The sequence below is a fragment of the Mauremys mutica genome, chromosome 14, assembly GCF_020497125.1.
Source record: "Mauremys mutica isolate MM-2020 ecotype Southern chromosome 14, ASM2049712v1, whole genome shotgun sequence".
Taxonomy (NCBI): Eukaryota; Metazoa; Chordata; order Testudines; family Geoemydidae; genus Mauremys; species Mauremys mutica.
The window spans coordinates 3,496,318-3,510,361 of record NC_059085.1 but is presented as its reverse complement, the minus strand read 5'-3'; the positions used below and the strand labels follow the sequence as shown (position 1 = coordinate 3,510,361).

Here is a 14,044-nt window from a genome sequence, read left to right as displayed (position 1 = left end):
AGTCCCATAATCAGGGCCCTACCAATTTTATAGCTGTGAAAAACATGTCACTGACCATGAAATAAGCCCTTCCCCGTGAAATCTGATCTCCCCAAAATCAGATGGATTGGGTAGGGACAGGACTTGTCCTTCCCCTGCAAATTATCAGAGGGAGATTAGACGCACCTCCATAGGCAGCGTAAAAGTGAAGGTGGGCTCCAGGCTTCTACCCCCCATGGCTCTGGTCAGGGCTAGGGACTGCTCAGGCTCCAGCAGGGACTCGGGGCTTCCACCCCTGTGGCTCCTGCCTGGGCTCAGAGACCTGGGCTGGGGGCTGCCACCCCCCACAGCTCCAGCCCCCACAGCTCCTGCCTGGGCTCTGGGTGCTTGAGCTCCAGGGCTTCTGCTCCCTCTCCCCCGTGTCTCCTGCCCAGGGTCAGGGACCTAGGCTGGGGGCTACCATCCCCTGCAGATCCAGTCAAGCTCGGGGCTCCCCCACACCCCGACTCCTGTCCGAGCTCCAGGGCTGCTGCTGCCGTCTGTCCCCATCCCCCTCTCCCACAGCTCCTGCTCAGGCTCTTGGTGCTCAAGCTCCGGGCTCCTGCCCAGGCTCAGGGCTGCCCACCCCTGCGTAGCTCCCCCCCGGGCTCAGGGACCTGAACTGGGGGCTGCCACCCAAGACTTGGGGCTTTTGCCCCCCACAGCTCCTGCCCTGACTCCGGGCCACCCAGGTTCAGGGCTTCTGTCCTCACTCCTGGCTCCTGCTCGGGCTTGGGGCTTCAGCACCTGCTGGGGTTCGGGGCTTCCATCCTGTGGCTCCTGCCAGGGCTGTGGCACCCATTTTTCAAACTGTCCGAGGCCCCAGTACTGGCCCCAACTAGCAGCTAGGAGCCCCTAGTTGGGGCGATCCCCAGTGCTGCTGGGAGATCTGACCTACCTCCACCTCTGGGAGCCTCTCCAGCTGCAGGAAACTCTGCAGCTACTGCCTTCAGAACTGAGCTCCGAAGGCAGTATAGAAATGAGTATAGCAATCCTGTAATCCCCCTACAACAGCTTTGGGACCCCCCACACAATCCCCTTTTAGATCAGGACCCCACAGTTATAACACCCTGAAATTTCAGATGTAAACATCTGAAATTGTGAAACTGACCAATTTTAAGACCCTGAGGCTGTGAAATTGACCAAACTGAACCGTGAATTTGGTAGGGCCCTATCCATAATGATGGACATGTAGACATGCCATGTTCCAGGACTGTGGGTAACAATTTACTAATCCTGTAAGAGGTGACCGTATGTCAAAAGGCTGCAATGCCCAAAGAAGCACTTGCAAACACTTTAAAGGACCTGCTCCACCTTGCAACATTACAGGAGCATCAGAGCCAAAACACTAAGGGAACCCTGAAGAAAACTATTTGTATCTTATAGCAGAGGGGTAGCCGTGTTAGTCTGGTTCTGTAAAAGCAGCAAAGAATCCTGTGGCACCTTATAGACTAACAGACGTTTTGCAGCATGAGCTTTCGTGGGTGAATACCCACTTGCATCCGAAGAACTGGGTATTCACCCACGAAAGCTCATGCTGCAAAATGTCTGTTAGTCTATAAGGTGCCACAGGATTCTTTGCTGCTTTATTTGTATCTTGGCACTATTCCTGTGTGCTGGGCACTGTCTCTCCCTGGGAAAACCTTTTGTACGCCACAACACATAGATACTCAGAACATGTCTCTTAACATGTTTAAAAACCAATCATCAAACAACTTGTCCCTGCTACCTATGAAAGAGGACAGTAGGGAGGCAGAACATAATTAGTCACATTAACCCTATGCCCTTCCCAGAGTCTAATACCGTATACCAATAGAAGTGCCAAGTTGTGAAGAGAATCCAATAGTACTCAGAGGCTCAAACTCAAGTTGACTGGTATAAGACTTCTCAGCATGCTCCAGACATTGGCAAGCATAACCCGTTTTAGTGTCCAAACTATACCACACAGCTCCCAGGGAATCCTGACCAGACTTTTGTACTAATGTTTAACTCTCAGGTGCAGAACTGCAGAGGTGACAGTATCTCAGATTGTTGCATCCCTGCTCCTGGTTCTGAATCTGCCCTGAGCTATGAGCCAATATTTTTACAGCTTACCGTCAACATGCACAAAAGATGCTGTTTAATCAGGCGATTATACTCACCTGTGTAAGATGCTACATTTAACTTGCAGTGCACTTGTGAAATTCTGGGATAGGGAGCGTGAAACCATACCTGGACTTCTGAGGGGCTAGTTCCTGGACATGAGAGCTTGTGTCTCTTAGGTCATACACCAGGATAGAGCCATTGACAAGCCCAGCATAGATATAATTGGTATCATCAAGGCACCAGCAGCAGCTCCACACAGGGCGGCCAGCATTGTATGACTGGACCACAGTATTTGTTGTCAAACTGTGGAGGCAAAGGAATATGTTGACAATGCAAACGTATACTGTGGGATGAGAAGACTCCGTGTAACACACCAAGCCAACAAATCTAGAATAAAACTCTGCTAAGGAACTGAATAGTAGGCTGTTCCCCACTACAGATTTTAATCCCCGTACTCCAGAAAAGAGTCTGAAGAATATAGATAGTATATCACCGTGAAACTGTCAAAAAGCATAAACATTTAGCATTCCACCAAAGCATACACAAAGCTGAAACAGGTAAAATACCTCCTTCTCTTTGACTTTTTGGGTTGATTCTAGGGAATAAAAATCACTTTATATTGGCTGCAGGGATAGAGGTTTCAGACTGAGATCTTAACTGCTTTGTTGGGAGAGCAGCGTTAAATTAACTTGTCTGGAAATAGGAGGAGAAGGCATTGCACTGTGGTCCCAGAATACTGTATATCCCAGAAACTGGGAGCCTCATTCTTTAGGATTCCTCACCCTGCTTAGTTATTCTCTTCTGCCTGTTCATTTGGAGAGGGCTCAAATTCTGAGAAACAGCATTTAACACATAAAGGAACTGTTTTAAGCAAGTGTTAGAGAGTGAATAGGGTAAACAAAACAATATAAGTACACACACACACGCAAATATGAATGTCAAAAAATTCTTAATAGTTTGCAGAACACTGCCAGTGGGGGAGTGTATGCTGTCTTTGGGAGAAGGCAGAGGAGCTGAAACAACAGCTGAGGCTGGCGTCACTGAAGAAACTGGAAATTAAAGTGGATTTTGCATGGAGGGATGTATCAGAGACATGTGGCAAATTGAGATCTAGTAGGGGTGAAATATAAAGATGATATCAAAAAAGGGAATCTGTAGAGTCATTCACCCAAGATACCCACAACAGATATTCTGCACAGAAGGAACCACCAGGGGCAGGGGGGAAGTCAGGTGACCCTGATGAAGATTCCAATAGTTGGGAACCAGACAGCAGTGACTTATGTAGAGAACAATGTGTTATGTTTTCTTCCACATACCAGAACAGGAGATGTAACAAAAAGGACAAAGTACATCCTGGAGATTTCTTATTAGGTGTATGCAAATGGCAACAAGTGATTAGAGAAGGGAGGTTGACATAGTCAAGCAACCTGAGGGACCAATGCAGGGAAGGCGAAGAGTAGGTTGACGCAGGCAATCTTCTGAGAGAACATTCTGGTATCAAGCAAAAGAGAAGACTGGATACAACTTGTTCGAGACCAACTGATGGACGTATCAGTAGTGTAAAGAGGAAGGTTTGGGTATCAAGCATTGGTATAAATTCTGTGATGAGTGGCAACTACTTGCATTAAACTGTCTCCAATTATGCAAGAGTACCACCTTACAGGCTCAGAACTTACACACTAGCTTTGAAGTAGGCAGGAAGGGGGAACTTGTTTAACTCAAAAGTATCTGACATATTCCACCATATAGACAACAGGAATCGGAAAATTAGAATTAAATTAATCTCTTATTGCAAAACAACCTTACTTTCTTAACTATGTATACATGTATGCCAAGAGCATGAAGAACTGGAAGAGACATCGACCTCACACCCTAGAGGGCATAACGGTAGCCTGTCCTAACTGAAAAGAGAAATGTTAAGTCAAGTAGCACTGGATCTCAAGAGGTTTAGTCAGCCAGTGAGAAATACTGATATAGGTAGTAAGGAGACAAAATACCCCAACATCACAACACCCAATGGGCATCTGCTACAGACCACCAGGACTGGAGGAATACATCCCACCTATCCTGTGGGATTCCTCTACCCCAACATGTTCTTTTAAGTCTCCCAGCCAAGCTGTAGAGATGTATTGTTCCTACATTACTGGGACAGAAGTTCTCAGAAGGGTTGTTTGGTGGTCTGTCCATGTGCTTCAGGTGTGTGCAGCTCAGCCTTGATTAGAAATTTCAAATCAGAGCAACCTTCGGAGGAATAAGGAACAGACCGAGGAAAATAGTAAAAACCCTGATCCTAGATCAAAGAGAATCAAGCAGGAAGTAAAAGTCACACTAGCAGATACTGTTACACCTGTACCACAAGATACAGCTGATCTGTGCTGGCTTACTTTCAAAGCTGTACCCAACAGAGATCCCACTGGGAGGAGGCACCAGGAAAAGGTAGGGCCATAGTCCCTTCCTCATTCAAGGGACTAGGAAGTGAGAACAAGTCATTAGGTTAATGCCCACATTCCAGAGGATGAAGCTCAAACTGAGATCTGTTCTCAACTCCCTGCAAGAAAGAAAAAAATAGATGCTCCAAAGCGCACACAGGTGAGCTAGAGATAAAGCCAAATCCTGGAAAATGTGAAGGGCAGATGGGGTGGACTGCCCCTGTTCAGCAGCACACACCTGGTAAGTTTGAGCGTGTGGTCCAAAGCAGCAGACAGCAGCAAGCCATCTGTTCGATTACTGAAGGCCAGTCCCCGGATCTGCTTACTGTGGATAGGAATGTACTGACTGCTCTTCAGGTTGGCAGCACTCATCATCTTAACGCCACAACCTGTCATGAAGAAAGAACAAAGCTCATCAGTCAGATACTGTGTATGCTGGTGACTACATCTAATTATTGGGGTGTCTGGCTTTAACCCATAGTCTCACTTCAGAGCTACAGTATCTATGCTGAACTTGTGGGGAGAAATGTGCACAGGAAGGGTAAGTATCTTGTTCTGGAGATCAGTCACTACAGAACTCCTTATTCTGCTCCTCCAGGCGTTCTGGTCAGTGTGACAGAACTCATGAGAATTTCAGCATTAGTATCATGATCTGTCAGTTGCTCTCGACCCAGGTCCTAGATATTCTAGCCAAATTAAACAAATCCCAATGTTCAGTGTGGCTGGAGCTCTATACAGGATGATAATGTACTTTCAAAGAATAATTACCAGTAAACTGTTCACCTGTACTCTAGAAATGTCACTATACAGAGCTGCATTCAGATATTACTGAGCCAGAGAGCTGTCACTATATTGAAGCTAAGATGACTAAGGTGAATTGAGAAGCTGTTCAGAAAGAAGAGGAAGTTACTCACTTCATGCAGTAACTGACGTTCTTCGAGATGAGTGTCCCTGTGGGTGCTCCACTCCAGGTCAAGGTGCATTCCTGTGCCTTCAATCAGAGATTTTTGCAGCAGTTCCCATATGGGCCTCGCGCGCTGTCAGTGCTTGAACAGCATGTGCACAGCCCTGACTCCTCAGTTCCTTCTCTACAACGGAGCCTGCTCCAAACTCCAAAGTAGAGGGGAAGAGGATGAGTAGTGGAGCACACACAGGGACACTCATCTCGAAGAGCATCAATTACTGCACAAGGTGAGCAACCACCTCTTCTCTTTCGAGAGATGTCCCTGTGGGTGCTCCACTCCAGGTGACTGAAAAGCAGTATCTCTTAGGATGGTCAGGATTTCGGATCTGGTAAGAAAGCTGTTGATAAGGCAGCTCGACCCAGTTGGGTGTCCAATGAAGGACCTTGCATGAGAGCGTAATGTTTAGAAAACACACGGTCCGATGCCCAAGTGGCCGCCTTGCATATGTCGGAAAGCGGGACGTTGTGAAGAAATGCTACGGAAGTGGACACGGATCTAGTAGAGCAGTAGTTTTCAAACTTTTTTTCTGGTGACCCAGTTGAAGAAAACTGTTGATGTCCATGACCCAATGGATTTGGGGATGAGGGGTTTGGGAGGGGCTCAGGGCTGGGGAAGAGGTGCAGGGGTGGGTCTGGGATTGAAGGGTTTGGGGGGGCTCAGGGCTGCAGGTTGGAGTGCAGGAGGGGGTCAGGGCTCTGGACTGGGGATGCAGGCTCTGGGGTGGGGCCGGGGATGAGGGGTTTGGGATGCAGGAAGGGGCTTTGGATTTAAGGGGGGCTCAGGGCTGGGGATTGGGGTGCAGGCATCTCCCGGTCAGCAGGGGTGCTAAGGCATAGCCTGTCCTGGCACCGTGCAGCACACTGTGCCCCGGAAGTGGCCAGCAACAGGTCCAGCTCCTAGGCAGAGGCACACAAGCAGCTCCACCCAGCTCTCGCCTCCAGGCACAGCCACCCCCCACCCAGCTCCCATTGGCCAGGAGCCAGTGCTTGGGGTGGGGGTAGCGCGTGGAGCCCTATGCCCGCCCCCCCAGGAGCCAGACCTGCTGCTGGCCACTTCCGGGGCGCAGTGCACTGTCAGAACAGTTAGGGACTAGCCTGCCTTAGCTGGGCAGCACTGCTAATGGGAATTTTAATGGCCCAGTTGGCAGTGCTGACTACAGCCGCTGTGACCCAGTGCCTTACATTCCGCGACCCAGTACTGGGTTGCAACCCACAGTTTGAAAACCACTGTAGTAAAGCGCGCCTTGATTGCCACGGGAGGTTGGACTTGTTTCAACTGGTAACAGACGTATGCAGTCTGATATCCATTTGGATAGTCTCTGGGTGGAGATCGCTTTGCCCTGAGATCATTGAGCGATAGATACTAAAGCTTAGGGGTCTGTCTAAATGGCTTCGTTCTATCACAATAGAAGGATAATGCTCTACAAACGTCAAGCATGTGCACTGCTACCTCAAATGCATTAGCATGTGGTTTTGGGAAGAATGTTGGTATGTGAATAGGTTCATATAGGTGAAAGGACGAATGCACCTTAGGAAGGAATTGATGATGTGTACAAAGTGTAACTTTGTCTCTGAAGAAGGTAGTATACGGAGGTTTGGCCATCAGCGCAGAGAGTTCCCCCACGCATCTGGCAGATGTAATTGCTACTAAGAAAGCAGTTTTCATGGATAGGTGTAGAAGGGAGCAGGTAGCCAAGGGTTCAAAGGGTTTGTACATCAAAGCTCTGAGGACCAGGTGTACATCCCATGGCTCAGCCGATAGTCTTATGTCCGGGTAGAGCGTTTGGATACCTTTGAGAAATCTTTTGGTGACAGGATGGGCAAAAACAGCAGCGTTATCTACCTTGTGGTGGAATGTTGCGATAGCTTGGTAAAGGTTCACCTGGTGGCAAAGAGAAAGCCCAGCTATTTTGAGTCCTAGAAGGTAGTCTAGTATCAGTGGAAGAGGGGCGGAACCCAGAGGGGTGTGTCTGGCAGAACACCAAGTGGTGAACCATTTCAATTTCTGCAGATAGGTAGTGAGTGTGGAGTGTGTCCTGCCATATATTAAAACTGCCTGGACTTGTTCTAAGCATGCTTGTTTCTCATTAGAGAACCATTGAGTAGCCATGCTTTGAGGTGATCCGCACCCAACACAAATCTGAGAAAGCATCTGTGGGCAGTGTGTATAGTGACATGAAAATACACATCCTGTAGGTTGAGGACTGAAAACCAATCTCCCTGCTCCAACGCCGGAATGACTGTTGACAGGGTAACCATCCTGAATTTTTGTTTCTTGACAAACCTGTTTAGTTGTCAAAAATCGAGAATAGGTCGCCATCCACCACTTTTCTTTTTGGTCAAGAAACAGTGGGAATAAAATCCCTTTCCTGGGTATGGAGTGGATACCTGCTCCACTGCTCCTGGTTGTAGAAAATGGTGCACCTCTTGACGGAGCTAGTGTTCGTGAAAGGGGTCCCTGAAGAGTGACAGGGAGGGAGTGGAGGGGTGAGAGGCATGGAGAGGAAGGGGATGGTATAACCCGATCAGATGATTTCCAGGACCCATTTGTCTATAATGATAGCTTCCCAGTTGGAAAGGAATGGGAGCAGACGGTGTCTAAAAGGTAGTTGCAGTAGGTGCTGGAGTGGGTGGGAGGTCTTCTATACCCTCGACCAAAGCTTCAAATCTGCTTGTTTGGTGGAGGGGGTTGAGGCGCTGCAGATGGTGGGAGGCGGCGTCATTGGGTTCTAGGTCTATGGTGTTGCTGTTGTTGTGGATTGTAATGTCTTTGCTGTTGTTGTTGGGTGTAGGAGGGATATTGTGGGTGTTGGTAAGGTTGATATCTGTCTTCTCTCATCCTTGTCCCTCGACATTCATACACCTGCCACCTTAGTGTGGCATGCGAATTCTTCATGGTATGGAAGACCTCATTTGTTTTTGCTGAAAATAGCTTCTCACCATCAAAAGGGAGATCTTCGACAGTGTTTTGCATCTCCTGTGGGAAGGAGGCTTGCTGCATGACGACGGCCGTGGCAGTGGATCTGGCGGCCGTGTCAGCAGCATCAAGGGCAGCCTGAAGAGCCGTACGGGATATCATCTGTCCTTCAGAGATCCCAGCTTTAAATTGTTGTCACTTGTCCTCAGGAATGTCATTAATAAATTCCATGAATTTAATGTAGTTCCTGTGCCCATACTTTGCTAATAGAGCCACATAGTTCGCCACCCTAAATTGTAAAGTAATACACTTTGTGGCTAAATAAGTCCATCCTCTTGCTATCCTTATCAGATGGGATAGACCGGAAATGTTGCTGTTTATTTTTCTGGTTGGCCACCTCAACCACCAATGAATTGGGTGACGGGTGTGTAAAGAGAAACTCAGAACCTTTGGACGGGACGTAATATTTGCAGTCTGCTCTCCAGCAGGTTGGGGGTATAGTGGCTGGGGTCTGCCATATGGTTTTAGCTGGTTCCACAACAGCTCCATTTTGGAAGAGGTGGCGGGTTATAAATGTCAGTAAGCTCATGCTGGTGTTCAGACACTTCCCCAAGAGTAATCTCAAGCAACTCTTTTAAACAAATCCTGGAAATGTGTGAAATCGTTAGCTGTTGGTGGTGGTGGTGGAGGCATAATAGCCTCTTTGGGCGAGACAGATGAGCGTTTATTAGCTGGAGAGGTGTCAGGTGCGACATCCTCTGCTGGCTGAGTTGTTGGTTCATCTTGTAGCTTCGCATCATTGTTTATGGTTGGGGGAGGAGATCTAAGATCCTCTCTGAATGAGATAGGATTAATGCTGTAATGTCTCTTATAAGATTCCCAGGGATTCCAGTATGGCCATTGGCCGGGGAAAGGTATGAGTGGTCCCATCCAAGGGTGCCCATACCAGGGTGGGAATTCCCTGGAATATGAGGAACGGCATCTAAGATGTCCCCCAGTCACAGGTGTCTTAACAGGGGAAGAATAGCATGGAGAAAGGTCAATGGCATCATCGTCCTCACTCGAGAGGTGTGAAAGAGCAGGGGATAGTTGTAAGTAAGGTGCTGACGGTCCCGGTGAGAGGTCAGTGCCTAGTAGAGGAGATTCTGGGGTGGGAGAGAGAGCCAGGTCTCTATGGTGGAGAAACTTAGACGGTGCGGCAGCTGACAGTGCTAAATGGTGAGGCACTATAGGCATGTGAGGCGCTGTGTATTGAGACAGTGCTGATGCAGGAGGCGCAGTCTGTACTGGTGGCGCTGTGTGCTGAGCTGATGTAGGTGCCTGAGGCAGCATCTGCACCATAGGCTGGTGCCGATGATGTAGGTGCTATAGACCAAGGGGGTGTCGTGCGCGAAGTCAGTGTCAAGAAGTATGACATGGGGAGCACGGGCAGCACAGCTTGTGGCGTTGGTGCCAAATTCAGATGCATTGGCATTGCAGCAGTAGTTTGTGACATTAGTGCTGTCTCACTAGTCGGTACCAGGTTCTTGTCGGTGACCGACTGTGCCACATTGGAGGCAGGCAACTCAAAGCCTTGAGCCTCGGCACCGAAGTGTGCGGCCGCTGACACGCAGACAGTTCCGGAGATGCCTGGAGAAGTGTATGTGCTGAGCCATGGAGTGGCCAGCACTGATGGAGCCGAAGTTATAAGCGATCGCTTGGAAGATGTGTGCCCCCTTGAGAAGGGAGGAAGCCAGTCATTTCTTTGCCATTTTTTATTCTGTGAGGATTTCAGTGGTGAATTCTGTCGGGAGAAGACTGCTGGCCCGGATCCAATGCGGGTCTGAGGGACTTTTCCAGGAGGATGAGCTTCAGTCTGAGGTCTCTGTCCTTGTGGGTCCAGACTTTAAGTTTACTACAGTGTATGCATTTTGGGGGGGTACATGGGATTCCCCCAAACATTGTATGCACTGAGAATAGCCATCAGAGATGGGGATGGAGTCTCTGCAGGTTATGCATCAGGAATCACTAACTTTGAGGTAAGGAATTTTTTTATTTGTTTTTATAGGGGTAATAACTAAAACTTATCTAAATAAGTAACAAAAACTAATTAAATACTAGAACTGTATCTAAATCATGGCTATGAAGAGTGAAACTATATATATAGATATACCTATCTCCTAGAACTGGAAGGGATCCTGAAAGGTCATCAAGTCCAGCCCCCTGCCTTCACTAGCAGGACAAAGTACTGATTTTGCCCCAGATCCCTAAGTGGCCCCCTCAAGGGTTGAACTCACAACCCTGGGTTTGGCAGGCCAATACTCAAACCACTGAGATATCCCTCTCCCCTGCTAAACTCTCTCTCTGGCTGGGGATGGTAGAGAAGGAACTGAGGCGCCTGGGCAATGCACACACTGTTTAAGCATTGACAGCGTGCAAGGCAGGCACCGCAGGTGTGCAGCCCGTACAGGAACTGCTGCGAACATCTCTGATCGAAGGTGCAGGGACGCACCTTGGCCTGGAGTGGAGCACCCACAAGGACATCTCTCGAAGGAGAAGTCTAAGATCCCAAATCATTAACCACATAAAATAATTTATCAGAGGGGTAGCCGTGTTAGTCTGGATCTGTAAAAAGCGACAAAGAGTCTTGTGGCACCTTACAGAGAAACAGACATATTGGAGCATAAGCTTTCGTGGGTGAATACCCACTTCGTCAGAGGAATATACATTCATCTATAAGGTGCCACAGGACACTCTGTCGCTTTATAAAATAATTTGTATTTCAAGTGTCATTCAGAGAATGTCAAAGCTCTTTGCAATGAAAGCCGGCATGACTGCGTACCTATTTTATAGACAGGAAATTGCTCACAGAAGACAAGCAACTTGCCCAAGGTCACACAGCAAGTCAGAAGCAGAGTTCTGCTTCAACGCAAAGGGGTTCCCAGTCCTCTTCACCCACAGGGTAATGCTGCCTCTGTACATATACGCACTTAGATACAAATGTATTCAAAAAACAATATTTGAACATCTGTTCCCACATTTACTGGCCAATCCACGCTTCTGAATCTGATGTTTTCTGGATGAGAGACTGCATTTAAAGCTTTTTCCTGATTCCCTTAGGTGCATGTCTCCAGCTCTTGCAAGGGAATCCTCTCTGTGAGGATCACACAGATCTTTCTGCACCCCCAAGGAGGTGGGGTTTCAGAACAAAAAGAGGCAGAGCTGTAAAGATCAATTACTGGGAGAGTACAGTTACCAGCTGCCAGCCGGGAGGTAAATTACACTACTGGGAAAAAGCTGAGTTGGGGTCAGGTGGAATGTGGCAGTTGTATTAGTGAGGGAATGTCCCCAATCCACAAGGTGGTTGTATGGGTGGGGTTGAGGAAGAGGAAGAAAGAGCAGAGAACATATTTAACTTTTGTAAGCCTGCAGATAAAAATTCTTTGATTCTATCTATAAAACCCAGAGAGTCTTTAGTTACTTTCTGACTTACCAGGAATAAGTGTAGTCTGTGGAGAGGGCTGTGAAACCACAAGACAGCTCAGTGAGTCACAGTAAGCCATAACCCGGCAGCTCCCTGACTGAGAAACCAGGAAGGCCTTCTCAAAGTGGTATTTGTGCTGACTCTGACTGGAGGAGAGACAGCCTGGGAAACAGGAACGGGAGCTGCCAGGTTGCTGAGAGGCGCTAGTGGTGTGCTGGGCCATCAGTGCTTTCAGCTCCTGAAAAGAAAGAGGACAGAGCTCTACTACTCCATTGCAGTTGTAACTCAGTGTGCTGTGTATTAGGGATAGTCTACACGAGAAGTGCTGCAGCTGTGCCGCTGTAGCGTGTCCAGTGAAGAAGCTCTATGCTGACAGGAGAGAGCTCTCTCATTGGCATAATAAATCCACCTCCACGAGAGGCAATAGCTATGTCAGTGGGAGAAGGTCTCCCACCGACATAGAGCTGTCCACACTGGTACCTAAGTTGGTGTAATTTACTTCACTCAAGGGGGTGGCTTATTCACACTCAAGCGACACAAGTTATTAGTAGCGTACACCTGGCCTTCGTTTCTGCTTGCACATACAGGAGTCTGATACGCCTCACAGGCAGGGATATGGGAACATAGGCTGTTCCATAACAATGAAAACTACTGTACTCCATTTCCGTGCTATTACTGGAGTGCTAGATTTCCAGTTTACTCTGACTGTAAGTACAATAGAAACCTGCAGACTACTCCAGCAAGCTCTGTTGAAATCTTTAGCCAAAATCTCTTAATATTATGTGTATTAGAACCCAATAAGAAAAGGAGACCCATGGGCAACACATAAAATCCAATCACCACCAGGTCAACAATGGTACTAAACTCAGAGCAGAATTACAATTAAAAACCACAACCAATTAGAACCATTTTAAAGAGTTTCTAGAACATCCCAAAAGGAATGAAAATCTTTGGTTTCAATGTTAGAAGTGTCCAGGAATTCCCCACCATGAAGATAGGTCAGTTCCTTTAATCTGCACTACACGCTGGTCTTTATGATCCTAGCCAGCAGAGATTCCAGGAATGACTGAATTTTGTAAGAACCCAAGACTTGTTCACTTTTTCCAAAACCAAAGAACTATGCTTCAAAATGTTCAGTACAGTAGCTCTCAAAAGAGTGACCTTTAATCCAACAAAGGAACAGCCACTTTCACACTACTGAAATGCAAAGCCTCAGACAGGGTGTTAATATAATAGACATTCACTGGATAATTTTCTGCCTCACAAAGATCATCCACAGGAAGTGTAAGGGTATGGCAATTTTGAACATTATAACTGTGACAAGAATTCTGCCCAAATGATTATAACCCAACCCAAGGTCATGACCACCAGCACTAATCCCATGATGCTATACTATTACACAGATATTTACAAATACCTAAAGCAATCAGATAAAGAGAGATGGGGCCTGTTTCCACAGCTTGGATAATTTAAGATATACTCCAAATACTGTCTGCAAAACAATTAAAGCACCATAGAAATGAAATTATAGATTTAAAATCTCTAAGATCCTAACGTATGCATAAACTAGCTTTAATAATTGCACCAAGTAATCTCGCTCAAACCAGAACTAGTCAACAGCAAACAATTCTAAAAAGACAAACATTAAAAGAAAAATAGGAGTTTCAAGGTCAAACTAATTTATAATTATCTCAATACAAAAAAAAACTTTCCTAGAAGTGTTTGAGAGCTTAAAAATAGCTTTCACTTCACATCTTCCAGGAGCCTTCTCTGATTTGCCTCAAAAACTTTCCAGATTCTACCCCAGCATAAGACCAAACGTGATGTTTCAGGGCTATTGGAGTAGCAACAGGCAAAGACAGGAGGATTTGGGGAGGGGAAGGAGGCCACAATGATGTTAATGGAAAGCTTAATTTCATCTTTAACTAGAGAGAGCAGTGTCTTTCAGAGAAAGATGCAGGTAATTAAAAAACAAAAAACAGAAGTGATAAGTTTTCACCACATTAAAGATTTTATTCAAAAGCCTCACCAGTTAAAGACAGGAAGATAAGGCAACTAGAGAAGAGAGGGGATTAACCAGATTTCCCACAACAACAAGACACCTAACCCTTCCTTCACCTGAGTTTAGCCATTCAGGAGAAGTGTGCTATCACAGAGAGAGAAACTTT

General features: G+C 47.0%; 1 protein-coding gene across 8 annotated transcripts in view; it reads right to left on the bottom strand.

Annotated features, from left to right (window-relative positions):
* Positions 1 to 14,044, bottom strand: part of RFWD3 (ring finger and WD repeat domain 3) — a 53,475-nt gene that overhangs the window by 11,899 nt on the left and 27,532 nt on the right. For all 8 annotated transcript variants that reach the window (XM_044987498.1, XM_044987492.1, XM_044987495.1 and 5 more), the window contains 3 exons: positions 11,886 to 12,114; positions 4,771 to 4,921; positions 2,230 to 2,406 (listed from right to left, as the gene is read on the bottom strand). In XM_044987498.1, the coding sequence (XP_044843433.1) occupies positions 2,230 to 2,406; positions 4,771 to 4,921; positions 11,886 to 12,114 (557 nt within the window). The remainder of the gene's footprint in view (positions 1 to 2,229; positions 2,407 to 4,770; positions 4,922 to 11,885; positions 12,115 to 14,044) is intronic.